This window comes from Kogia breviceps, chromosome 14 (assembly GCF_026419965.1).
Source record: "Kogia breviceps isolate mKogBre1 chromosome 14, mKogBre1 haplotype 1, whole genome shotgun sequence".
In the NCBI taxonomy this organism is placed as follows: domain Eukaryota; kingdom Metazoa; phylum Chordata; class Mammalia; order Artiodactyla; family Physeteridae; genus Kogia; species Kogia breviceps.
In genome coordinates, this window is record NC_081323.1 from 26,414,295 (window position 1) to 26,437,771 (window position 23,477).

Sequence of the window (23,477 nt, forward strand, 5' to 3'; positions counted from 1 at the left end):
TGAGCCTCGGTTCTTCACCTATAAAATGGGAGAATACTGGTGCCTCGTCCAGGGTGGCAGGGAGGAAAGGATGAGGAGTGCCTGGCACACATCACAATTGGGCCCACACCTCACCTCAGAACCTGGCACCTCACAGAGGAAAGGCAAACCCAAAAAAATCACCCAGAAAAATGGGTGAGATCCAGACACAGGCACCCAGGCAAGCACAGAGAAAGAGAAGGGACTGGGAGGGATTGCGTGGTGGCCATCAGCACAGGGGTGCCACACCAGGCTGCTCTCTGTACCTCCCAAGCTCGCACTGGGGACAAAGCAGTGGAGAAAACACCAGGTGTGCACAGTCCAGCACAAGAGTGTCTGAAGATGCAGTTTCCCTTAGATCTTAGATCTTCACTGAGGAGAGAAACCAACTTCCAGCCAGAGAAACACTTGGAACTGTCCAGGGACACGGTGACGCACTGGTACGCTGGGGCGCAGGCACACAGCATCACTGGGTCCCAGAAACAGAAACAGCCAGCAGGTCCCACAGGTTCAGGGCAGACCACCACGCTGGCCATGCTTCGTGCACACCCATCACAGTCACCTTGATCCTCCAGCCATCAGACCTCCTTCCTTCCTTCCCCCACGCCCTAGGCTCAGAGGAGGCGAGCTGCCACCAACACTGACCCCGAGGAGTGGACAGCGAGGATGGAGTTATGCCCATTCTCTAGCCTTCCCGGATGTGGGCACATCAACCACGATGTGTCTTCCTGTAGGCCTCCAACCCTCCACATGAAGACTCTTGGGAACCAGAGCGTGGAGGATGGAATTGCCTTAACTGAGGCTGTTCACTGCCCTCGGTAGAGTGGGAAGGGCCCAAGCATGGCAGCATAACGCTTCCCAAGCTCCGGGGCGCACCCAGAATGCTGCCTCGGTGCCAACACTAGCCCTGCACCCCAGGGGTCCACCAGCATGGACAAAGTCTGGCGCTGCGCTGGGGAGAAGTTGCTTCCAGAGCCTGGCCCTCCCTCCTGTCAGCTTCCACCATGCAGACTCCTGCTGCCCGTGCTCTGAGCCTAACTAGCCAGCGTCCGGCCCTCAGGAGCCTCAACGATGTCGCCGCCGCCGCCAAGTCCTGACGATGCCAAGTCCTGACATGGGCACAGACCCATCCCCTCAGACCACTACTGGGTATTAAGAGAAAGGAAATCAGAGCTCCCGAGGGGGAGCGAGCTGATGCCCTGACCGAAAGGACTGTCTAAGAGGGGACTCTCCTCACCGTTCTGGCAGACGGCCCTCCCGCTGGCCCAGGTCACTGTGAGTCCCTGCCGTCTCCACCACCTCAGGCAGGCCTCAGCCCTGCCTCGGTCAACGTGTCACAGGAAGTGTGGCAACACATCACTCCCCGACAGCGGGGACAGGAGGAGAGTCCCCCTCTCCACCTGTGGCTGTGTGTCCCCGAGCACTTGCTGCACCCGGCTGGAGGACCCTCAGAAGCAGATATCACGTCCTGGGAAACCGCTGCCGCCCTGACGGAGCTCAGGCCCTCCCGCTCTGCCGGACACACACCGCCAGCCTCCTGGGCGCCGGGCTACGGGAAGCAACAGCACCTCTGAAGAGGCAACTCAAGCGCCCACCATCTGCATCTGGAGGAACACCTAGCAGTGGCGGCGAAGGGGCGGCTCAGGCCCGGAGACCTCCCGCTTTCCCTCCAGCCCCTAAAACGAACCCAGGGCCCTGCTTTCCCGGCCTTCGCTGGGGCTGGGAGAATGTGCTCAGGGAGGCGGCACAGCCCCCAGCAGGAAGGGTGCTCGGTCAGCCCAGGTAACCCCACGACACTAACGAGTCCTAAAACGAAAGGGTGGGAAAGTAGTGCCCACACTCTCGGCCGCTACAGGCAAGCAGTTTAGCAAACAGCCGCCGCTCGCGGTGGTCAGGCGGGACCGACAACGGCCCAAGACACAAAGCCAGAAAGGGTGTGCAAAACGAGAACGCCAAGAAGCAGAATTCCTCAGGAAAGACAGCCCAGCCAGGAGCACGAAGGTCCTCGGGGAGGGAGGGCCCGTGAGCCTGGGAGGGGTCGCAGGGCAGGGGTACCGGCCACAGGGCCACACTGGCCCCTTCAACCGCGGAAGCTGAGGGGAGCTCAGACAGGTACCAGTGACGGGTATTTGCTGTGTATTTTGGCCACACGTCCAGAAATCTAGAAAGAACGTTTAATCCCGTCAGGAACGGGCATCTTCCTCCATCCAGTACAAGGCACTGATGCTCTGAGCCCTGAACCAACGGCTTGCCTTTGAGTACACTCAGGTATGGACACCTGGTGCGGACCCGCGACCAAAGAAAAGCCCTTCTTCCTCTGGAGGCCCGCGGCCAAATCTCCGCCCCCAAAGACGTCGCGGGCCCCAGAGGGCCTCGGCGAGCTCGGGTCGCTGCTCCCCCGGCCCCCGCCCGGCCCCGGGCCGAGACCAGGCGGACGGCAGGTCGCCGGGCGGCGCCAGGTGCGCGCAGCGGCCCGCCGGCCGGCCTTACCATTACTGTAGGCGTACGGGGACTCGGCCGCGCCGTCCTGCAGGCTCTCCAGGATCTCACCCTTGCCCACGTCGCTGTCGCCCACCAGCAGGAACTTGAGCAGGTAGTCGTAGCTCTTGACCGGGCTGCCCTGCGTTCCCATCGTCGCTCACGCGCGCGCGGGCCTCGCCCGCATGCCCACTGCGCCGCGAAGCCCAGCGGCGGACGCCTCCGACCGACCTGCGGGCGCCGACGCGGGTGAGCGGGGCCGGCGGACGGCGAGGCCGCCCCGCCCGCACCTGTTCCACCGCCCCCGCCTGGCCTCTTGCTCAGCCTCAGCGCCGCCGCCGCCGCCCCGCCGCTTCCCGCAAGGCGCCGCGCAGACCCGCCGCTCCGCCCCGCCCCACGCGCCGCCATTGGCCGCCTTCCACCTCCCTTCCCGCGACCATTGGCCGTTGCCCACGTCCGTCAGCACTACTAGCGCCCCAGCCCCCTCCCCGCTTCCCAGACTTCGCTGCGAGACCTCCGCTCGCCCCGCCCCGTCACCGCCCCGCCCCCACACTGTTGCCATAGGTCACCCACCGCCCCCTTCCCGCGGCCATTGGCCCGTGCGCACGTCCATCACAGGTGCCCCGCCCCCACCGCTTCCCACGCAGCTCTGCAAAGCCTCAGGTTGCCCCTTCCCATCGTCGCCCCGCCTCTCCTTCCAGTCGTCACCATTGGCCCTTCGCCTCCCGCTTTCCCAGAAACAGTGGTCCGCCTGCACGTCCGTCACAGCACTACCGCCCCCGCCGCTTCCCGCAGAGCACCTCAGACTCACCAGCAACCCTGCCCACTGCCCCCGCAACTCCTCGGCCCTCGCCCGCCCCCTCCCCTTCGCCATTGGCCACCGCTGCCTATCTTCCCAGAGCCACTGGACCGTCCGCACGTCGATCACAGCCCTTTAAGCCCGCCCTGCTCACCCCAAGCTTCCCGCTCCCTTCCGAGACGCTCACCAATCAGGAACTTGCAACTCCAAGTTGTTTGCATAAGCCCCCTTCCTTCCGCAGACGGAGCAGGATGGTGGCGGTCCCCGAGTTGAGGTGATGTGGCTGGGTCCAGCAATGCTTAACCCCCTAGGAAGCTGTAGCCGCTGCTCCCACAGAGACCCCGGAGAGGACAGCGGGGCCCACTCGGAACAGCACTCTAGGAAACTGCTGTCCCCGCGGCGGGGGCGCGGCGAGGGCGTGTCGGGATGAAGGTGGCCAATCGGCGCTCGGAGTGTCCGGGGAGGCGGGATTTCCGTTCCCGCGTTGGGGCCGGGGCCGAGGGGGCGGTGGGGTAAGGTAAGGTGGGGGCGGTGGGGTAAGGTGGGGGTGGGCGCGGAGGTGGGGCGCAGGGGCCGGCGGGGTGACGCATGTGTGCTGGCGGGGGCGCAGGGTCCCCAGCGCGGCGGCTCTGCTCTGGCCCCTTGTCTGCCCCTCCCTTGGGCAGGGCCTGCAGGTGACAGCGGGGCTCCGAAGGCCCGACGCTGCGGAACGTCGGGGTCAGCGGGCTGGTGGTCCTCCAACTCCAGAGACGATGGCAGCACCGGCTCTGAGCCTCCTACCCGGGGAAGAATCGGGGTCAGGCCGGGTGGGGGACCCAGGAGGGCCCAGGAAGAGGGTCAAGGCGTGAGGCTCTGAGGCTTGACCATGGGGCCTCGAGGAGGAATTGACTTTGGGGTTGTTTACAGAATGGATGGGTTATGAAAAACGTATGAAGTCGTGCGAAGATACAGTTTTACTCTGTAAGAGGGAAAGTGAAGCAAAATAATACCCTTTTCACATATCAGATTGGCAATGTCGCATGTGGGCCAGGATGTGGGGAACAGCTCTCTGGGAGGGAGGTGGAACAGCCTAATAATTCTGTACCTCATTGAGCCTGGAGAAATTCTCAGAAATGAGCTCAAAGAATTTCACTGTAGCGCTGTGGTGATGGTGAAAGTAGTGAAGCCATCTGGAGCCCCCGATAGGGTGCCATTAAATCAAGCAGGTTCACGCAGCCCCTTCAATGAACAAGGTAAGATGCAGGCAATACTGACCTGAGAAGACAAGTAAGCAAATGATATTACAGTATATCCAGTGTAACTTCAACGATTATGCTTTAAAAACTTGATTCATTTCATTCTAGATTTACATATAGCGAAATGTAATGTATGCACAGGATAAAACCTGGAATGATGCTCACCAAATGGACAGCATAGTTTCCTTTGGGGTTGGAGGTGGAGAGTGATGTTCTCATCATTGATAACATTTTCACGAGAACATATTCACATATGACACGTAATTGACAACTAGTAACTCAAAAAGTTCAGCATAAAAGTACCATACAATGCAGCAATTCCTCTCCTAGAGGAATGAAAGTATACATTTACACAAAAACTTGTGCATGAATGTTCACAGCAGCATTACTCACAATAGCCAAAAGGTGGAAACAACCCAAACATCCATCAACAAATCAATAGATAAACAAAATGTGGCCTATCCACACAATGGATTTTCATACATAAAAAGGAATAAAGTGCTGATACCTGCTACATTTCATTTATGTGAAACTTCCAGAATAGGCAAATCCACAGAAAGTAGATTAGTGGTTGCCAGCGCCTGGGGGAGGGGGAAATGGTGAGTAACTGCTTAATGGGTACCCTGTTTCCCTTTGGGGTGATGAAAATGTTCTAAAATTGGTGATGGTTATACTACTTGGTAAAGCTATTAAAAATCCTTGAATTGCACACTTGAAATGGGTGAATTTTATAATATGTAAAATATGCTTCAATGAAGCTGTTGAAAATAATAAATCAATCAAAAGGATATGTTGTCCAAGCTGAGCCACTAGACTCAGCTGGACGAGGCACTGAGGGTGCGTGCTAGGGAGAGGCCACGTGTGAGTTGGGGCTCCCTAAAAAGCAGATTTGTGCAGAGAACAAGCACGTCATCATAGTGACCAGGCCTCGAGGGCTGCAGGACAGTTGGGCTGGCACATCTGTCCAGCAGGCGAGAAACAGGGCAGCAAGAACTCCTCCCAAGGGATCACTGAGCCTGGGCTGTGTCTCCAGCAGCAGGTGGTCTTCACAGAGAGCAGACCCCTGAATGGGCAGGGCACAACACCGAGTGACCACCCCCCGCAAGCTGCAGATAACCCTCACTGGGTAGTGAGCCATGTGGACTCTGCTGTTTCACTTTGGTGGGGTGCCTGGGGAGGCTTCCTGAGGAGCTGGTCCCTCTGTTGGGTGGGCAGCAAGCACCTGGGCCTTTCTCACCTGCCTTCAGAGAGAGGCCCTCCTGGTATCCTCCTGGCCCTCTGGGACATTGAAGGGCAGAGGCTGGCCAGGGATGGGCAAGGCCACCTGCTCATTCATAATCCACAGAGTGGCCAAACCCTGGATGCTGGCTTACAGCAGACACGGCCCCCAGCGTGTACAGAAAGGGCACGTGCACCCACAACACAGCGTGTACAGAAACAACAGCCAGTGGGTGGAGTCTTGTTAGCCTTCAGCTGGTGGGGGCGGGGAGCTAAGTCCCCACCACCTGCCACCCCCCAACCACGGCCAAGCCGGCCTCTCTGGCAGAGGTCACTATACCCAACCTGGAGCCCGCCTCAGCCTGGCTTTGCCTACTCCCTGCTTTGAAGTCACTGAGGCCCCTCTCGGGGGCTGGAAGCCATGTGCGGCTGACATGTCCTTGGTTTCTGAGGCTGCTCAGAAGGGATGGTGGGTGAGAAACTTATCATTCCACTTTGCAGAGAATTTAAACCAAAAGCACCCTTCGTACATCAGGACTTCCCCCGAAGGAGCTCCAGCAGCTGTAGGCCCCGCTGCCTGGTTCTCCATCACCAGGGATGAATTGAGGCCGGCTGGGTCCTTCCCAGCACAGCTTGTGCAGCAGGCGTGACCATCCCTAGAACCTGTCCACAGAGTCTGATCCTGGGAGCAAGACTCAGCAACCTCTGTCAGGTGCTTCCTGTCCTGATTTACTGGTTTCCTGTGCTGCTCTGGTTCCCTCTGACCTCTGACCTCCCAACCTCAGAGCAGAAAGGCACCACAGGAACCCACAGGGTCTGGGGCAGTGGGGCCCAGTCGAGGGAGGGATGGCTGGAGGGGTGCCATTCCCTGCTGTCCAGGAGGCCCTGTGGATGGAGGAGCTGGCCTCCAACGTAGCTACATGCCCTTCTGCAAGGACGCTCTGGGACCCACTAAGTGCCAGGCCTGGCCCACGGGACCTTGGAGGAACCTCAGGCCAAGGACAAAGCAGCCCAGAACAGCCCTCTGCTCGCAGGTCCTAGGTCAGCCCTGAGAGGCGCCCAGGTGTTGGGTGGTCGAGGGTAACTCTGGGTCCCTCTGGAGGCCCCAGAGGGGTCTGGTGAAGAGCCCTGACAGTCTCCCCTGCAGTTCCCACACCCACTGGCTCCGAGCGAGGATGGGGGCCAGGCCTCCAGACCCAGCCTCTGTCCAGGAGGGGAACAAACAAGTGGTCTGGGGTGTCTCCTTCCCTTCACTCCAGGATACCCAAAGCTGTCCACTCTGAGAAGGGCCTGGAGACTACCCATTGGGGCAAACAGACCTTGGCCCTGGTGCCCTAGGAGCTCTCACACAAGTGTCAGTTACTTGACTCCCAGTCCAGGCCTGCTGCCAGGAGAGGCCCCACTCAAGTCCTACAGGCAGAGGGCACGGAAAGCTGTGTGCACCCAGCAAGAATCAATGGTAGACACTGCCAGTCAGTGGGCCAGAGGGGGAGGAGGGATGGGACAGTCACGTGGTTGAAAGTATCTCTGTACTAATCACTTGTTATGTAAAAGGGAGAGTACCTTTGCAGAGGAGAACCTGGTGGGTCAGGTTGATGTCACTGGTTTGGGTGGACACGGTCTTCCTCCCAAGGCGATGCCCAAGAAGGACACAGTGGCATTTACATGTTCCCACTAAAAGCCCAGGAGCTGAATCTCAGAATTATCAGATGAACCCCACATAGGGACAGGCTACCAAGTGACTGGCTGGATCTTGGAGGCCCCCAGTGCTGGGAAAGGCAGAGACGGGCTGTGGGGTGGTTGAGGGCAAAGGGTCCTTGAGGCTGGCGCCCAGGAGCACGGGAAGCGAGGTGGCCCCACCCATGCTCCTTGCTGTGCCCTGGTTACACATGTCAGTCCTTGGCCTTACAAGATATACACTGGGCATCTTAGGAGCACGGTTAGGGGCAACTGATGATCAGATGGTTTAGAAAAGTTAGAGAGAGCATGAGCATGAAAAAGCAGCTGTGGCAGAACATTAGCCCCAGGGAATTTGTTGAAGGTTGTGATGTGCTAGCTGTTTCTTTGAGTTGAAATCACATCAAAGTAAGTTTTCAAGGACAGGAGGGAGCTGGCGGGAGTGAACTATGTGGCTCAGACCGCCTGCTTCAGCAGCTCACTGCCCCTCTCTGAGCTTGTCTCCACACTGGAAGAGCATGGGGCCCTTCTCTGTGGGTGGCCGTCAGGACCTGTCTGGGAGGTGGTGGCCCCAGCTGAAAGGGGAATCGTCCACTTTTCAGGGCAGCCTGAGAGCCAGCCTCCGAGAATTTGTAGGACAAGCCTCTGCCAGATCAGCATGGCAGGGGTGGTCAGAGCCCTGGGTTGGGGATGAGGGGCCACAGATGAAGGCTGTCCCTAGGCAAGGGCTGTACAGGTCCAGGGACGACACACAGGATGGGAGCAGCCTAGAACATGCAGGTGGCATGTCTTGGTGGCTGCTAGTGGCTGGAGTGACCACTGTTCCCTCAGCCAGCTCTGGTGCCAGGCCTGGGCTGGCCCTCGGGAGATGGGCAGGCAGCCCCTCACCTGGCACGAGAGTGACAGCTCCCAGAAAAGGCCTGGAACACAGCCACCACTGCCCAGCAGGCTGGGCAGAGCAGGGGAGAGAATTCAGCGGGAGGTGAGGCAGGCCCCACGGGCCATCTCCATGTCTTGGCATCTGGTGACTTGGAAGGTGGCCCCAGAAATGCAGGTGATGGAGGCTCTTCTCAGCAGGCTCTGGGGTGTGGTCCTGCCCACCAGGAGCCATGTGGGGCCCTCTGCTGACCCTCAGTGGTGATGCAGGCCTGGCAGTTGCTGAGTGACCTCTTTGGGCTCCAACCCCTCGCCTCCACAGCCAGTACAGCAGGCACAGAGGAAGCCACCTGAGGGTCCCTGGAGGCTGCAGGTCAGGCAGAGTCCATCAGGGAGAGCCCCTTAATGTGCAGAGTCCACAGGTTTCAAGTGGTGACATATATATATATATCAGAGCTCACTCCTGCTCCCAGAGAGGTCTGCACCCCTGACCCCAGCCCTGCCCTGGGAGCTCCTCATGCCACGGGAAGGCCAAAACTGGAAAGCAAGTGGCCATGGGTCCGTCCATCCATCCATCCACACGAGGACATCTTCAAGAGGCCAGAGCCTACATACACACGCACCAGACCTTCAAAGAGGCCTACTCTGGGGGACAGGGAGCCCAGTGCCCCGCAGCTTGGCAACAAACAGGAAACAGACATGGTAGTCATTTCAAGACAAACAGTGGGGGCCAGCTGTCCTGCCACCCCAGAAGAAGGGGCGCTTCCTCAGACCCACTGCCCACGTGGTGATGGGAAGGCAGAGTGGCACACTCCAAATATGTGGGAGGCTTTATTGTCCCAGCAGAAAAGACAGAGCCAGTACCCCTCCTGCCTAACCCTGGGCTGGTGGGGACTCCCTCAGGCCCTCTCCCACTGTGGCCCACAGCCAAGGAGCATGGGTGGCAGAAGTGGACAGTCCCAAGTGCCTAGGATGGACAGCGCTGCCCCACCGCCTACAGCATGAACATCTCCAACTCCACGATGACACACCGTATGTGATGGCACCGGCATCTTGAGGCTTCCTCCCCCTGGGGATTCTGGGGCTCACACCCACACTCAGATTCTGCCTGCGGCCAGAAGGCAGATGCAGCCTGAGTGCTAGGACCCCTCCCTGGGGGCTGCAGGAGCATCTGCCCAGGAGAAGCCAGTGAGTGAGATGGAAGATTTGTAGGGGTACAGGGCAGGAACAGGGCAGCTGGGTGCATGGGACTCTGCTGACAGCTCCAGGCACCCCATGTGGCCTGGCTTCACACAGGGACACCCAAAGCCCTGAGAGCAGCTCCTCCTGCAGAGCAGTCTCTCCAGGAGCATCAACAAGTAAGCCCTGTGCGACTCAGGGCATGAGGGGCGCTGTTGCCCAGCTTCCTGGAGCTACTGGACTGCGCTGGGGGTCAGCAGTGGCTTGGATCCCCCAGACTGGCTGGCTGTGGCTCCGCTGAGACAGCTGGAAGGCACTGGGGACCCAGGAGGGCATCCCCCAGGGAAGGAGATGCTTGGGGGCCAGAGTCTCAAGGACGCTTGAGTGCACCCTGGGAAGGATCCCCTCCACCTCATGACAGGGTGGGGCGCCAGTGAGCAGCCAGAAAGACCTGCCAGCCCACCCCACTGGGAACAGGCATGGTGGGCAGAGGCAGGGCTCTGCACCCCCTCCTAGGGTCTGGGTATAGACTGGGGTGGTGGGCAGGACGGGGCTCCTGGATAGGCCTGGGGGGCTGGTGTGCACCAGGTTAACCGTGCCATCACAACAGGTCAGCAGGGGGTTCCTGAGGCAAATGTGCTGGTGTTGGAGCGTGGGCCGCTGGCCTGGCTGGCCGTTCCCGCATCCTCCTGCTCACTACTCCCACGACCTCAGAGTCAGAAGGAGATGCAATGGGCAGGGCCCCAGCAGGGCCTGCAGAGGCCCCAGACAACCAGGGGCAGGAAGGCAAAGAGCAGGACCATGTGCTACCCTGACACCTGGCAGGAGGTGGTGCTGGGCCGGCTGGTGGCCAGGGTCCTTCAGTCCTGCTTGTCCCCTCTCTGCCTCCAGGGATAGATGAGCTCCCCGAAGAACAGCTTGCGGCACAGGGAACCCCAGGAGTGCTTGGGGTGGCAACCACAGGTGGGGAGGCGGTAGGTGTGCACCACGCGACTGTAAGGCAGGGGGTTTATCTGGAAGCACAAGGGCAGTGGTCAGCCGGGACACAGCCCCCAACTCCCTGGGAGTCCAGCTCTCTAGGCCCGGCAGGCCTTCGTGGGGGGTCCCCGGGCTAGACAACAGTGGGGCAGGGCCAGCTCTGTGCCAGATGCGCTCTCGCCTGGGGTATACGGGGGTCAGGGTGAGCGGCTTGGGAGGCAGGCTTGGGCCACGGTCAGGCGTGCTCCGCTGTGGCCCCGCTGCGGGATGCTGACCCCTCCATTCCAGGACTCACTCAGCTCCCTGGAGCCTCCTCAAGTGGGACTCAGGACACCCCCGAGAAAACCACACAGGGCCCGGCTGCCTCAGCATCTGACCTCTCCCCTCAGGCCAACCCGACACCTGCATCCAGCAACACCGGCACCTGGCCTGCTCCCTCCCGAAAGACAGGCCCCAGACTGCTTAAGATAAAGGAGCTCAACAGAGTAGGCCTTAGGTGTGTCCAGAGTCCTTTGCCAAGTCTCTGCTATTCGGCCTGGAAGGAGAGCCCGGGGGCCCAGGGCAGGAGACAGGGATGCAGGCCCAGCAGGCAGGTGCCCTGGGTGGCTGAGGGTGTCTGGCACAGCATAGGGAACCCCATACATGGGCCCTGCTAGGGGAGGTTCCAGGCACAGAGGATCATGGTGCCCAGAGGACTTGGGGGTGGGCGAGCCTCCCCCGGGCCCCACCCCTCAGCTCTGCTGGGTCCTCCTGCATGCACCTCACCCAGGCCCCTGAGGCCCACACCCAGGGTGGCACAGAACATGATTCAGAACATGGGTGGCCTCATGGCGGGCAATAGCATGAGGGATGCGTGGAGGCCTCACCTGCATCAGGAGGCGGAGGGGCCTGCCAGTCTCGTGCTCCAGGACTCGGAACTTCACACCGGCTGTAAGGAGAGCAAGGTCCCCGTGGGGGAGGATGGCCCTCCAGGGCTCCCAGGGCCCCGCAGGCCGCCCCCACCAGCGCTCCTGCTCCAAGCGGCACTCCGAGGGCTACAGGCTGCCCGAGCAGCAGCTCGCCTCTCCAGCCCGTCCTTCCCATCTGCCTCCTTGAGCTGCAGCCTGGCCCTCGTCAGGGCCTCCTGCAGAACTGCATTGAGAGACCAAAGCCGCGGGTCTGGCAGGCGGGGAAGAGCCGGCAGGTTGTGCTGCTTTCTGAGTTCGACGGGGGTTTTCCCAGAGTGGATGAGACACTTGCTGGGTGGTGGGCACCCTGCTGGCATCTCAGTGCCTTCCAACTGCTGTGTGCACGGCTGACTCAAGGACCCACCACACTCTGGCCTGCAGTGTGGGCTCTCAAGCCTGGGGATTCCCAAGGGCGGAAGGTTCTTGAAAGGAGAAACAGGAGCTAATTATCAATTGATGAAGAGGCCGCAAGGCAAACTCGGTAGAGAGAAGAGGCAGCATCTGTGGCCTTTTATGTGAAGTTAAAAGGACTCTGCTCTAGCCGTGAGCTGAGGGCTGGGAGAGGAAGGCGCCGGGTCCAGGCTCTCCACCTGCCTGCTTCCAGGCGTGCTGAAGTGTGGGAGGGGGCTGGGGGACCAGAGAGCATGGGCAGCACTACACATGGGCCCCTGGCCTGGGCCACCTGGGGGGTCTGTGGAGAACGTGGCTTGGAAAGAGGGTTTGAGGACATCCAGCGGGCAGACTCAAGGCCCAAAGCCCAGGGAACATGCACATTCATGTCTTCTGACTCGGAACTGGCTGGGAGCAGCAGATGTGAACTCTGGCGTGCAGCCGAGCTGCCGGTTGCAAACTAGTCCAGGGCCTCCTGGGCATGCTGGTCAGCTCCGGGGCCGTGCCAGCAACTCCCCAAGCTTCCTATAATGTTCAAAGCCCCTGAACCAGATGAGCCAACCCACAACTCAGTGACCAGTTGGGTCAGGCCTCCCTAGGCCTGCAGTGGGGACAGCCTCCCATCAGGAGCATCTGGCCAACCCGTGGCTGGTGTCAGCATGCAAACAGGGGCATTGCCTGCAAAGTGGATGGCAGGAGCAGCTGGGCTGGTGCGTGTTGTCCCCGCAGGTGGTGGCCTGCCGGGGGCGGGGCGGGAGGCACGCCTGTCACACAGCTCTGGCCAGCCCAGAGTCCTCCACCCTGGCCAGTCCCCTCCAGGAGGAGGGGCACCAGCAGGCACACACAGCTCCACACAACCACACGAGATACGTCTTTTCTGAGCCACTTTCAGGCACCACCTACAGGACTACTGCAGACAGACCTCAGAGCAAACGTCCACGCTCGTCACAGGGGAGGCTGAGGCGGCAGGAGGCTGCCTGTGAGGCCTCTGAACCTGAGGGCGGGGGGCCTCTCCCTCCAGCTCACGCCCCGAGACCAGGCTCTTGTCCTCCCTGCCCACACCACACACTACCACATCCAGGGCCCACAGGTGCACCGCCTAGCCAGCACACAGACCTACCTGCGAGCCTGTAGGGCCGGCAGAGCCGGAGGCCGAGTGAGTACAGCGGCAGGGAGTTGATGAGGTCCACAAGCAGATGGATCAGGCCTTGCACAGTGACTACCAGGAGCCGGAGCTGCATCACAGACAGTGCTCAGGGTCTCTGACCTGGGACTGTGGCCACAGCCACACTGCATGCCCCTGAGCAGAACGGCCTGACGGGTCCCAAGAGGATGGCAGGGACCCCGCCCTGAACACAGGGAGGCAGGGAAGCCACAGGCTGGAGTGGTCTGCCCTGCTGCCAGGTCAGAGGAGGTGGTGCTCCAACCCAGGGAAACATGCCACTGGGCCCTCAGCCCAGCCACCTGGGGGCCACTCCCCTCCTGCTGTCTGCGCTCGCCTCCCCCATACCATGGGAGACCCCTGCCATCCGTGAACCCAGCAGCGTGTCCCAGAGCAGTAGTGGGTGGTGTCCCCCCTGGGTGGGACCCCTGCCTGTTCCAGGACCAGCACACACTGTCCAAAGCCCAAAACAGCCACACTCCATGTGGCCGGCAGGGATGGACGACCTGCCCACAGCTGCTGGCAGCCACCACTCCAAGCACTGTGGGCTAGGTCCACTGGCCGGGTGACATGCCCAGCACCCCCATGGTACACAGCACTTGGCTCACCAGGGTGAACACCAAGTAGTACAGGGCCGTGGTGGGCAGAAGGAAGACCAGGACGGTGAACAGCAAGGTCCCGATGAACAGCTACAGGGAGAAAGGACGCCAGCATAAGCAAAAGCCCCGTGCTGGGCGACAGACCTGCCAGCCCTGGGCACACCCCTCATACCCATCCCACCAAATCCATCCTGTAACTGAGCAGAGATGGAACGCCTGCCGGCTTCCTGAGACCACTTGGGAAAGCCCACTCAGGACAGCTCTCTCCAGTACTGGGAGGGACACCTGCCTCCAGACCTGGTGACACGTGGGGTGATAGGGGTTGGGGAGACCAGCTGACAGGGTATACAGCCCGTATACCAAAGACAGGAGGGTGGTGAAAATTAGGCAGCAAAAAACATGCACTGGAAGGCAGCACCCAGGGTCCCTGTGTCAGGTCTGAGCAAGCTAACGGGACTAGCCAGAGCCAAGCCCTGTGCGATGTCACCTTAAGCGCCTGCAGCCCTGCAGCCTCCCAAGAGCAGGGTCCATCCCCACCTGGGCAAGGTTCTGCCCTGTCTGAGGTCCTGCATACACCCTACCCCTCGCAGCTCCCCGCACACCCCGAAGCCCTGCAGAACAGGAATGAGGCTGCCCCTTTTGGTGCCTGAGCAGCTGCACCGGCCCATCCAAAGGGGCAGCTGGACTGGAGCTGGAGCCGGTACCTCGTCCAGGTCATAGGAGCAGGAGTCCACGCGCTGGCGCAGCACATTCCACTTCTTCCCTCGGAACAGGCGCCAGAGTGAGGACAGGCCATGGATCTTCAGGCAGTATAGCCTGCAGGACATGGTACCATCAGAGCTGGGCTGGTGACCCCATGCCCACCCGGCCCCGGAAGCCTGTCTGTGGTGCCCAGGGCTCGGGGGGCTGCACTGGGTCAGCCCGCAGGGGTGGGGGGGGTGCACACCCACCTGGCGCCATAGACATAGAAGCAGTAGATGTGGAAAGTGAGGAGGGCTATGATGTCTGAGAGGATGGACAGGGCGACCGTCAGGCCCAGGCAGGCTGAGAGGCCCACGTGCCACAGGATGCGCTCAATGAAGGGGGACATGAGGTGGATGTAGCCTGGTGGGATGGGGGTCAGTCTTGAGGGGGGAGCCCAGGGAGGTCCTCGTCCCCACAAATCCACCATGAGGATGGCTGCCCCAAGCTTCTGGAAACTGTGAGTGGCCAGCACAGCATAGCAAGGCTCCACACACGGGATGCTGGGTCAACAGGAAGCAGAGACCAAGAGGACAGGGCCTGGCTGGGCCCCACTGCCCACCCCCCTCAGCCAGGGTCTATGTCCCTGGGGGCACGGGCTTCAGGAGCCAAGGTGTGGGTCAGTGGGGATGGGTGAAACCCCAACGCGGCCCGCCTGACCGCTGGCACTCACTGATCCACAGGTGGATGTGGTACAGGAAGAAGCGGCCCAGCACCTGGTCCAGCGCCCGGTTCATCTTGAGCCCAGCGGGTGCGCCCATCAGCCACTGTAGCAGATGCTGGAGCTCCTCAGCCACGTGCTACGAGGACACATGAGGGCCACACCGTCCCCATCAACTGGCCCCACCCCGGTTACCCACCTGGGTGACCCTGAGTGAGAGTGAGGAGGTCAAGCCCATCAGAGGCCCCCGCAGCAGGCGGGCGGGATGGAGGTGGGTGCTGGAGGGTCCCGCAGAGGGAAGAACAATGTCAAATGAGGACCAGAGATAACACAGGGACCCTCACAAGCAAGCAGGGAGGCCGACTACTGTCCTGGCCGCCCCAGGAGGAAAGCTGTGCCAGCCCTGGGAGGCAGGCCTGCAGGACTCCTGGCCTCATCACCAACACTGAGGCCACAGGACTGACATCCCTGCCCCACAGTCTGCCACCTCCCTCCCACGTACCAATGCAGGCCTTTCCCAACCCTGGGTGAAGGCCTCTGCTGTGTCAGGAGCAGTGAGAAGGGGAACAGAATGTTCTTTATAAATAGACCTTATTTAATATTTAAAGGATAAGAGCTTGGCGGCAAGAAGAGGCTTTCATTTTTTAATTAAATATTTATATTTCTGAGCAACTTTGCAAAAGGGAGGCCTAGGATGAAGCTGGCCAAAAGGCAGAGCATGGATGAGCAGGGCGAAGCAGCCAAGCCCCCTCCCCAGCCCCTGGGTCCTCCCTCCTCCCTCCTGGGCCAGGCCTCCCTGAGAAGCTATGGGACTCTTGGCCTGTAGGGGCTCCTGCCTGCAGGGTCCTGGCCCGGCCACAAGCAGGCCCAGTGTACACTTGTGCCTGGACGCTGATGACAGCAGGCAGCGGCTGAGCCCACAAGGACCTCGCAGCCAGGCCGCAACAGCTCTACCACACCCAGGGCCAGGAGCCCCACAGGGGCCTGGGCAGAGGGGGTGGGGGGGTGGGGCACTGAGGGACCAGAGGGGCTGCCCTAGGCAAGAAGACAATCTCCCAACAGAAGTGACAGGGCCTCCGAAGGAGGCACAGAAGATGAAGGCTCGGAGCCAGCACGGAGACAGTGGGAGAATGACTGTGGAAGGGAGAGGAGGCTGGGGCGGCACCCAGGCTCTGGGAACAGTGCACAGACTGTGCAGGGTAAGTTCAGGAGCACAGCTGATGAGCTGGTGCCTCTGGCTCTCAGCATGGGGGCTGCAGAACTGGTGCAGGGAGCAGGGTGGGAGGCTGAGCTCGACCACACAGACACCGGGATGCACACAAGGTCTCTGTGATGCTGACTGTGCAGAGCGCCCAGGCTGAAAGTGAGCCACCCCGAAGAGCCGGGAGAGCAGAAATGGTCATGCACGGTGGGGAGGCAATGGGGACGCCATGACACTGAGCCTGGCAGGGAGGTGGCTCCCCCAAAAGTCTCCAACACAAGGGCACTCCAGACAGGCCACCTGCAGGAAGAGGCCAAGAGCTGGAGGGCCCGGGTCTACACAGCCCCACCTATTCTGTAAGACACTGCAGCTCTTAGGGGACTTGTCTGGGGTCAGGGGTGAGCTGCTCTGGCTGGCTGAGGGGCCTCTGCTGCCCCCAGGAAGGGTCCTGCCCCCCAACCCTGGGAAACAGGTGTTCAAGTACACCTCAACCAACTCACGTCAGCCACAGGGATGAGGGCATCAGCCAGCTGCCCGATGAGGTCCTTCCTGTGGAGCCAGGACAGCAGCATGAGGCCAAGGGCCACATCCAGGAGCACAGAGACAAGCATGTTGGCCTTCCTGGAAGGAGGGGTCCAACAGGAGCGAGTGGTGAGGGTGGTGTGGCCGAAAAGGGTCAGCTTGGGCAGGCCTGCTGTGGGGAAGGGGCTGGGCCCGTGGCGCATCTGGCTACTGTGGAGGAGACCAGGGCAGGCCCCGCACCTCATCAGCTGGGCGGGGTTCTTAGCCTTCCGGGTGCTGAAGATGAGTGTGAGCTGCTCCAGACGGTGCCTGAGCTGCTCGCACGTGGAGAGTTTGCTCCAGATGAAGGACAGTGGCCACAGCTTGAACACCCTACGGAGGAGGGGAGAAGGATGGGCCTCCAGGTCCTCTGGGGTTCTTCTGCCCGCCAGGGAGGGAGGGCCATCTCAGCCGTGGCCAATATCCCTCAACGTGCAGAGAGGAAGGGCCCTGGTCGCCCCAAATACCAGAAGCCATACTCCTGAACTCAGCGGGACGGGGACATGGGGGGAGGACCCAGGTGGGCAGCCCAGCGGGGGTTGTGGTTGCTCACAACCATCAACTGGGAACGCAAGGTGCTGACTCCAGGCACTGAAGCCGAGTGCCTGCCGGATGGGTGTCCATGTCAAGGGTTTCAGCTGACCTGACTGCTCAACGAAGACTGATCTCTCACACAGCAAAGAAAGCACCAGACACTTCACAGACATGCAGGAATTGAGGGGAGATGTTCTCAAGCAAAGGTGAAGAAAGCGTTCAATGGCAACTCAGAGCCTGGCTCCCATCCAGAGCCCCACTGACGGCAGGAGAGACCTAAAGGGCTCGTGCAAAGTGCAGAGCCGCCAGATGACCACGCTCAGGCCCTCGGGAGGAAGGAGGTCTTGACCTTGAAGGTTTGAAGCTTCTGTTCTCAGCCAACCCACTCTGACCCAATTCCAAGAGTGAAGTGTGGTGCGCACTGCACCCCCCGTTCCAGTCCAGTGGAAGGCAGCCTCGCACATGGGCTGCAGAGACCCCCATGCACAGTCTCCCCAAGGTTCAGACCAGCCCTGGGCAGCACCTGCACCTGCCCTGGGCAGCAACAGCCATGCCCCACATGGACGTCACAGGGCTCCTGACCTCCACCAACAGCCAGCACCTGCCTACCTAAGGGGCAGATCGGGATTCGGGGCACTCGAGCAGCTCATAATCTTTCTTGCACTCTTTGAGAGCTGACAAAAGGAACTTCTCTTCCCAAAGTTGCACCCAGACCCAGATACACTTTCACACGTTTCATTCCAAGGGGCTGTGAAGCTCTGAAACCCACCACTCAGGTCAGGATACCCAGCAGCCCCCACAGCCCAAGGTGGTGTGCACACATAGCTGCTGGGGTCTCTCTGCAGGGACAGGCCCAAGCGCTCCCAGAGCCCTGGTGAGCCGGCGAGGCCACTCCCCAAACCTGACAGCCGAACCCCTGGACCTGAGGATGCAGCACAGTTGTCCCGTACCAGGTGGTGCCACCAGGGAGGTGGCTTCTCACAGAGAGAGGGTCCTGTGGCTAACTCGCCAGAACACCCGCGTGCTGCCCCAGCATCCTCAGGGCCCCTGGGGGCTTTTACAAATCCCTCGACCAGGCCCACAGCCATGAGTGTTCCAGTAATTCTAGAGAGTGGCCCAGGCTGGGGACCATGCCCCCAGCCCCACAGACAGCAAGTGGATGCTGTCCCACAGCCTCCCAGGGCTGCCTCTCCTGCGAGGCTGGGGCCAGGGAAGCAGGTGGGCCTGTGGGTCTGCAGGAGGACAAGCAACTCCCCAGCAAGGCAAACAGTGGCCCCTGCACGGCAACAACCTGGGTCTGTTCATCATCTAATTCTCCTTTCAGGGGCCTGAGCTGTCTAAGGGTCACCATGTATCCCTACTCAGTGTGTCCCACGCAACCACAGGGGCTTCCAGGAAGCCTAGCTTTGCCACAGGAGCGAGGGGCACCAGAACAGAAACCATCACTAGGGTGTCCTCTGAGCTACAGTGCGGAGGGAGCATGGGATGAGAGCCGGGGTGCAGGGGGCAGCCGTGAGCCTCAGAAGGGACATCTGGGCCTCCATGACCCCTGCACACCAAGGGGTGGGCCTAGGCCTCAGGGGCCCAACTCTCCCTCGCCTGGCCCAGGAGCACCTACCGACAGGCGCTGGCAGCCGAGATGAGAGACAGCAGGCAGGCCAGAAGCAGGCAGACAGGCCCTGCTGCCCACTTGGCCAGCTCCACGAGGATGCTGGCCTCCACGCCCTCCGACTGCCAGTGGCTCAGCCGCACGGGGCCCTCATCGAACCGGTCACTTTGGAAGAGTGCCTCACTACGCGCCACTGTGTCAAAGACAGCAGCCAGGCCCCCCGCGCTGGCTGTGGTGTCCCCAGCCTGGCAGTTGGGCAGGGCCGTGGGCGGGTGCAGTTGGGACAGCAGCACCTTGCGCTGGTCGTAGAAGATAAGCATGACCTGGTCCTCGCCGGAGGCGGCAGGGGAGGCGGGCCCCTGCCAGCGGGTGGCCTTGCAGCTCCAGGACTTGCTGCCTCTCTCCCGGCATAGCTGGAACCAGGGCTTGTGGGAGAAGATGGCGCCCAGGCCCTCCAGGAAGTGGCCCAGGCTCTCCTCTGGCTCTTGCCGGCGGTGGCACCAGGTGCCCAGCACAGTCACGCCCATCTGACTGGCCTGCTGCACCTGGGCCAGGAGCTCCTTGACCTGGATGGGGATGAAGGGAAAGTGCACCACAGCCAGGACCACGGCACTGCTCTGCTCCGGGACCCACCGTCCAACCAGGAGGCCACTGTCCGCCGAGGCACAGCACGTGGGGAAGAAGGCCTTGAGCACCATGCCGGGGCCGCTGGAAGAGAGGAGGGGCTCAGCTCAGAGCTGCTGCAGGTGCCACTGTGCCCCGAGGACCCGGGGTGGCTGGCAGTGCCGGGGCTGCAGGTCCTGGCCAACAGGTGGCCCTGACAGACACATCCATGTGGCCACTGGGCCCACAGGTGGGGGCGACCCAGCTTTGGGTCTGGTCACAAGGCTGGCAGGGGGGCCCAGCTGTCCATCTCCGCCCCTGGGCCCCTGGCTGCTGTGAGTATAGGCCCAGGCCACTCCCATCCCTACCCTGAGGCAGGGCAATGCTTCCCCACTCCAGACACAGGCAGGCTGATACAGGTGAGGTCACGTGACCTGCTCAGCACCACTCACAGGCTGTGCTGGGGTGAGCATAAGGTTTTAATTTTTGTTTTTAGGGAACTGATTAGTTTTTGATGTGTAGCACATGGAAAAATCTACAATCTCATTAACAATTAAAGTAATTTAAATTAAAAATCTAACAAACCTTGATTTACTTACTAAGCTAGCAAGAATAAAGATGAACATTTAAACAAATTGCCGCTGAGCTGAGGGAAATCAGACGTGTCCACACTGCTGGCAGCTCTGGGCATTGGTACAGGTGCCCCAGAAGATGCCTGGGGACATGCCTGGTGCCAAAGCCCACTTCTCTTCCCAGTGAGCCCCCTGGGGGAGCCTTGGTGCTCAGGGAACAGGTTCAGCTCCATGGGGCTTCTGCTTCTACCCCAACCCTCCAGCCTGCGGCTGTGCCCATCCTTCCCTGGGAGCCCCATCCTCTTGTCACAGCTGAGCACCTCCTTCAGGACTACCTATTCCCCCAACCAGGTAGTGTTCTAGAAATGGGGGTGGGAGAAGTTCTCCAGCCCTGGAGAATGGCTGAGGGGACACCAGCCTTCCCAGGACCTCTGAGCAGCAAGGACATCCCCGAGCAGCTGCAATTCCTGAATCCTGCAGGACTGTGAGCCCTGCCTTGCACAGGAGTCAGCTCACTGAGGATGTGGATTCTCAGTAAGCACCTCATTTCCCACCTGAGCCCTCCTAGACAGAGCCTGACGGGCAGGAGATTCACCTTGGTGAGGGTTCACCTTGGAGCTTGCCGTTTCCTAGACACTAACGACCCCGCTGTGTCAGCACAAAGGGCAGAGCAGCTGCCCTGAGCTAAGACCCCCAAGTTGGAGCTACACCTGAGGGAGGGACACAGGCCTCAGACTGAGCCTGGCCCTCCAGGCCCCAGTGCTCAACAGGCCCTTGAAGCAAGGGGGACAGAGAGGGACACACATGTTGGGGAGGTGCGACATTGAGGGAGCCCTTTCCTGAGGGTCAGGGGGGCTCTGGGAGGGGCCTCAAATGCCCAGGGCTTAAGAGGCAACTGGTAGGACTTCCATGGTGGTGCAGTGGTTAAGAATACGCCTGCCAATGCAGGGGACACGGGTTCAAGCCCTGGTCTGGGAAGATCCCACATGCCGCGGAGCAACTAGGCCCGTATGCCACAACTACTGAAGCCCACGCGCCTAGAGCCCATGCTCTGCAACGAGACGCCACCGCAATGAGAAGCCCATACACCACAACGAAGAGTAGCCCCCACTCGCTGCAACTAGAGAAAGTCCGCCCACAGCAACAAAGACTCAACATAGCCAAAATATAAATTAATTAATTTTTTTAAAAAAGGCAACTGGGCTTCCCTGGTGGCGCAGTGGTTGAGAATCCGCCTGCGGATGCAGGGGACACGGGTTCGTGCCCCGGTCCGGGAAGATCCCACATGCCGTGGAGCGGCTGGGTCCATGAACCATGGCCGCTGAGCCTGCGCGTCCGGAGCCTGTGCTCCGCAAAGGGAGAGGCCACAGCAGTGAGAGGCCCTCGTACCACCAAAAAAAAAATAAATAAATAAAATAAAAATTAAAAAAAATTAAAAAGGCAACTGGTGAAGCTGCTTTCCTCCCCTGCAGTCCAGAGCGGGGCTGAAGGGGCGAGGCTTCTCCCACCTGTGGGTTTTGACTGAAAAGCGTCCCTCTGAGTCCAGCAGCAGCTGGACTCCGAAATGCCCCCGCCCCCAGAGACCAGAGAGGGCAGGCAGCATGGGCATCAGCAGGGGAAAGCCTGGAACCCAAAGGCAGCCCCGGGGCTAAGTTCCTATGACCATCACCAAGGGCATCAAGGACCACCTCGTCTTCCTGACACTTCTGCACAGGCATCGTGAAAGGCACAGAGCAATTCTGCCTGTGAGGATCCCAGTACATCTCACTTGGTGACCACCATAAGGGACCAGCCATCATGGTCCAAGCCTCTCACCACCAGCCTGTCGGGACCCACCAGCTCAGCCAAATGACACAATCACACCCTGCTCAGGGACTCCTTTCACAGGAGCTAAGGAAAACTGCCCAGAGCTACTGTCAGAAAATAAACACAACTGGCCTAACAGTGAGCAGATGCTCTGGGCAAAGCTGGTTACACGGTGGGTTCACTTTCAGAAAATTCACTGAGCTGTACACATATGATCTGTGCACTTTCTTTGTGTGTTTTATGCTTCATCTACAAAGTTTACCTTATAGAAAAAAAAAAGCTCCTCATGTCTGGGGAAGAGCGGAGGGCAGAGGTTGGTGTTCCCATCTGCGGGGTAGTGAGAGAGAACTCTCAAATCAAGGGGTAAGTTCCCATCCCCACTCCTACCTCAGCCTCTGGGAGTGACCAACACAAAGAAGTCTGCTCAGATCAGATAACCAGGAAAAGATGAAAGAGGAGGCAATCGATAGCAGAGGTGCAGATGGGAGAAAGCGGGGCAGTAACGTGCGGCCGTGTGCATCTTTAAAGACTGTGATAAAAACAAGGGCACAGGCCTGGGAAAGCTGCCTCTGTTATGAATGACACCTGGTTCCCTGTGACCCAGCCCATTCCAGACCAGTCAGGCCATGCAGTCACTAGAACGACCCTCCCCGCACAACCTGAACTCAACCATCTACCTTGTGAAGTGGACATCCTGTCATCCTCCACAAGAACTGATTCAGAGCAAAAGCCCAGTTATGACTGGCCAGGGACATCTCACTGGCTAAAACCGTCCTCTGCGGAGCCTCCTGGTCACTGCTCCTCAGTAGCTCACAAGAATTCATTGTTACTCCATGTGTTTGTGTTTAAAAAACAACAAGCATTCAATTCAGTAAAGAATGCTCTTCCCCTCTCTCATTCCAGAAAAATAGACACAAATCTAGGGCTCTGGTTTTTGCCCTGTACTGCAGTCAGGAACAACTGTAAAGCTCTGACAGCCAGTTCCATTGACCATGAATGCCCTTCCAAAGGGTCCACAGAGGGACCCGGGTTGGGGTGGGCCAGAAGGAACCGGCCGGCTGCCCTTCACCCCACAGGGCGGGGGTCCAGACTCCCCGCCAGGGCATCCACGCGGCCCGGCCACAAACCCGGGGCTGGGCAGGTGGGCTCCTGCAGGGGCTGGCGGGTCCTCACTGCCCTCCCAATTCTCAGGCCCACCCTGGCCGGCGGCCGGCGGCGTCTCCATTTTACAGGTGAGGAAATAGAGGCTCCGAGAGGCAAAAGGTCTGCGCCACCTCCGGGAGGAGGCTCCGGAGACCCTCGGGCTCCCGGGCCGGCTCCCGGGTCTGCTCCCGCGGCCGCCGCGACAAGAGTCGGGGCCCATAGCCCGGCGGGGCGGCTCCCCAAGGTCACGCCGCAAGGACGCCGTCCCGCCCCCCGATTTCTCACCGGCTGCTCCCCAGGTCCGCGCCCTCAGCTGGCGGGGTCGGGATGGGGTTGGGGACCGCGTCGGGCGGGCCCGGGCGGTCAACAGCGCTCGCGGCCCCCAGCCCCGCCTCGGCGGCGCCGCGGGACACGAGCCCCATTTCCGTCCGTTCCCGGCGTTGCCGCGCGATGGTCCTCCCCCAAAGGCGCCCGGGCTGCCCGCCGGCCC

General features: G+C 60.5%; 2 protein-coding genes across 8 annotated transcripts in view; both read right to left on the reverse strand.

The window, feature by feature from the left end:
• RAB40C (RAB40C, member RAS oncogene family) overlaps positions 1 to 4,071 on the reverse strand; it is a 29,842-nt gene extending 25,771 nt beyond the window's left edge. Inside the window, exons 1-2 of one of the 4 annotated variants that reach the window (XM_059037192.2) lie at positions 3,483 to 4,071; positions 2,509 to 2,727 (exon numbers count right to left, since the gene is read on the reverse strand). In XM_059037192.2, the coding sequence (XP_058893175.1) occupies positions 2,509 to 2,650 (142 nt within the window). In that variant the 5' untranslated portion in view covers positions 2,651 to 2,727; positions 3,483 to 4,071. Of the gene's footprint in view, positions 1 to 2,508; positions 2,785 to 2,809; positions 2,878 to 3,482 lie in introns of those variants that run through there. The other 3 variants (XM_067012731.1, XM_059037194.2, XM_059037191.2) reach the window with 3 other exon arrangements.
• Positions 4,072 to 4,230: 159 nt separating this feature from the next.
• Positions 4,231 to 23,447, reverse strand: PIGQ (phosphatidylinositol glycan anchor biosynthesis class Q). Of its 4 annotated transcripts, none has more exons than XM_067012728.1 (11): positions 23,273 to 23,447; positions 18,873 to 19,571; positions 16,922 to 17,053; positions 16,660 to 16,780; positions 14,971 to 15,097; positions 14,507 to 14,660; positions 14,261 to 14,372; positions 13,566 to 13,646; positions 12,916 to 13,030; positions 11,325 to 11,386; positions 4,231 to 4,549 (listed from the first exon to the last, which is right to left on the reverse strand). In XM_067012728.1, the coding sequence occupies exons 1-11, from the start codon at positions 23,407 to 23,409 to the stop codon at positions 4,493 to 4,495; spliced, it is 1,797 nt and encodes a 598-aa protein (XP_066868829.1). In that variant the 5' UTR covers positions 23,410 to 23,447; the 3' UTR covers positions 4,231 to 4,492. The 4 variants fall into 4 exon arrangements, with proteins under 4 accessions (XP_066868829.1, XP_066868830.1, XP_058893505.1 ...); XM_067012729.1 differs by having other exon boundaries at positions 16,660 to 16,708; positions 23,273 to 23,439; XM_059037522.2 differs by lacking the exon at positions 4,231 to 4,549 and adding an exon at positions 9,120 to 10,493.
• Positions 23,448 to 23,477: the final 30 nt, after the last annotated feature.

Coding starts and splice junctions, on each gene's coding strand:
- PIGQ (XM_059037522.2), bottom strand. CDS start 23,409: ATGGGGCTCGTGTCCCGCGGCGCCGCCGAGGCGGGGCTGGGGGCCGCG. Junction 15,098..16,659: donor CCCTCATCCCTGTGGCTGAC/GTGAGTTGGTTG, acceptor GTGTCCTCGTAG/CACGTGGCTGAGGAGCTCCA. Junction 14,661..14,970: donor CCACATCCACCTGTGGATCA/GTGAGTGCCAGC, acceptor CCATCCCACCAG/GCTACATCCACCTCATGTCC.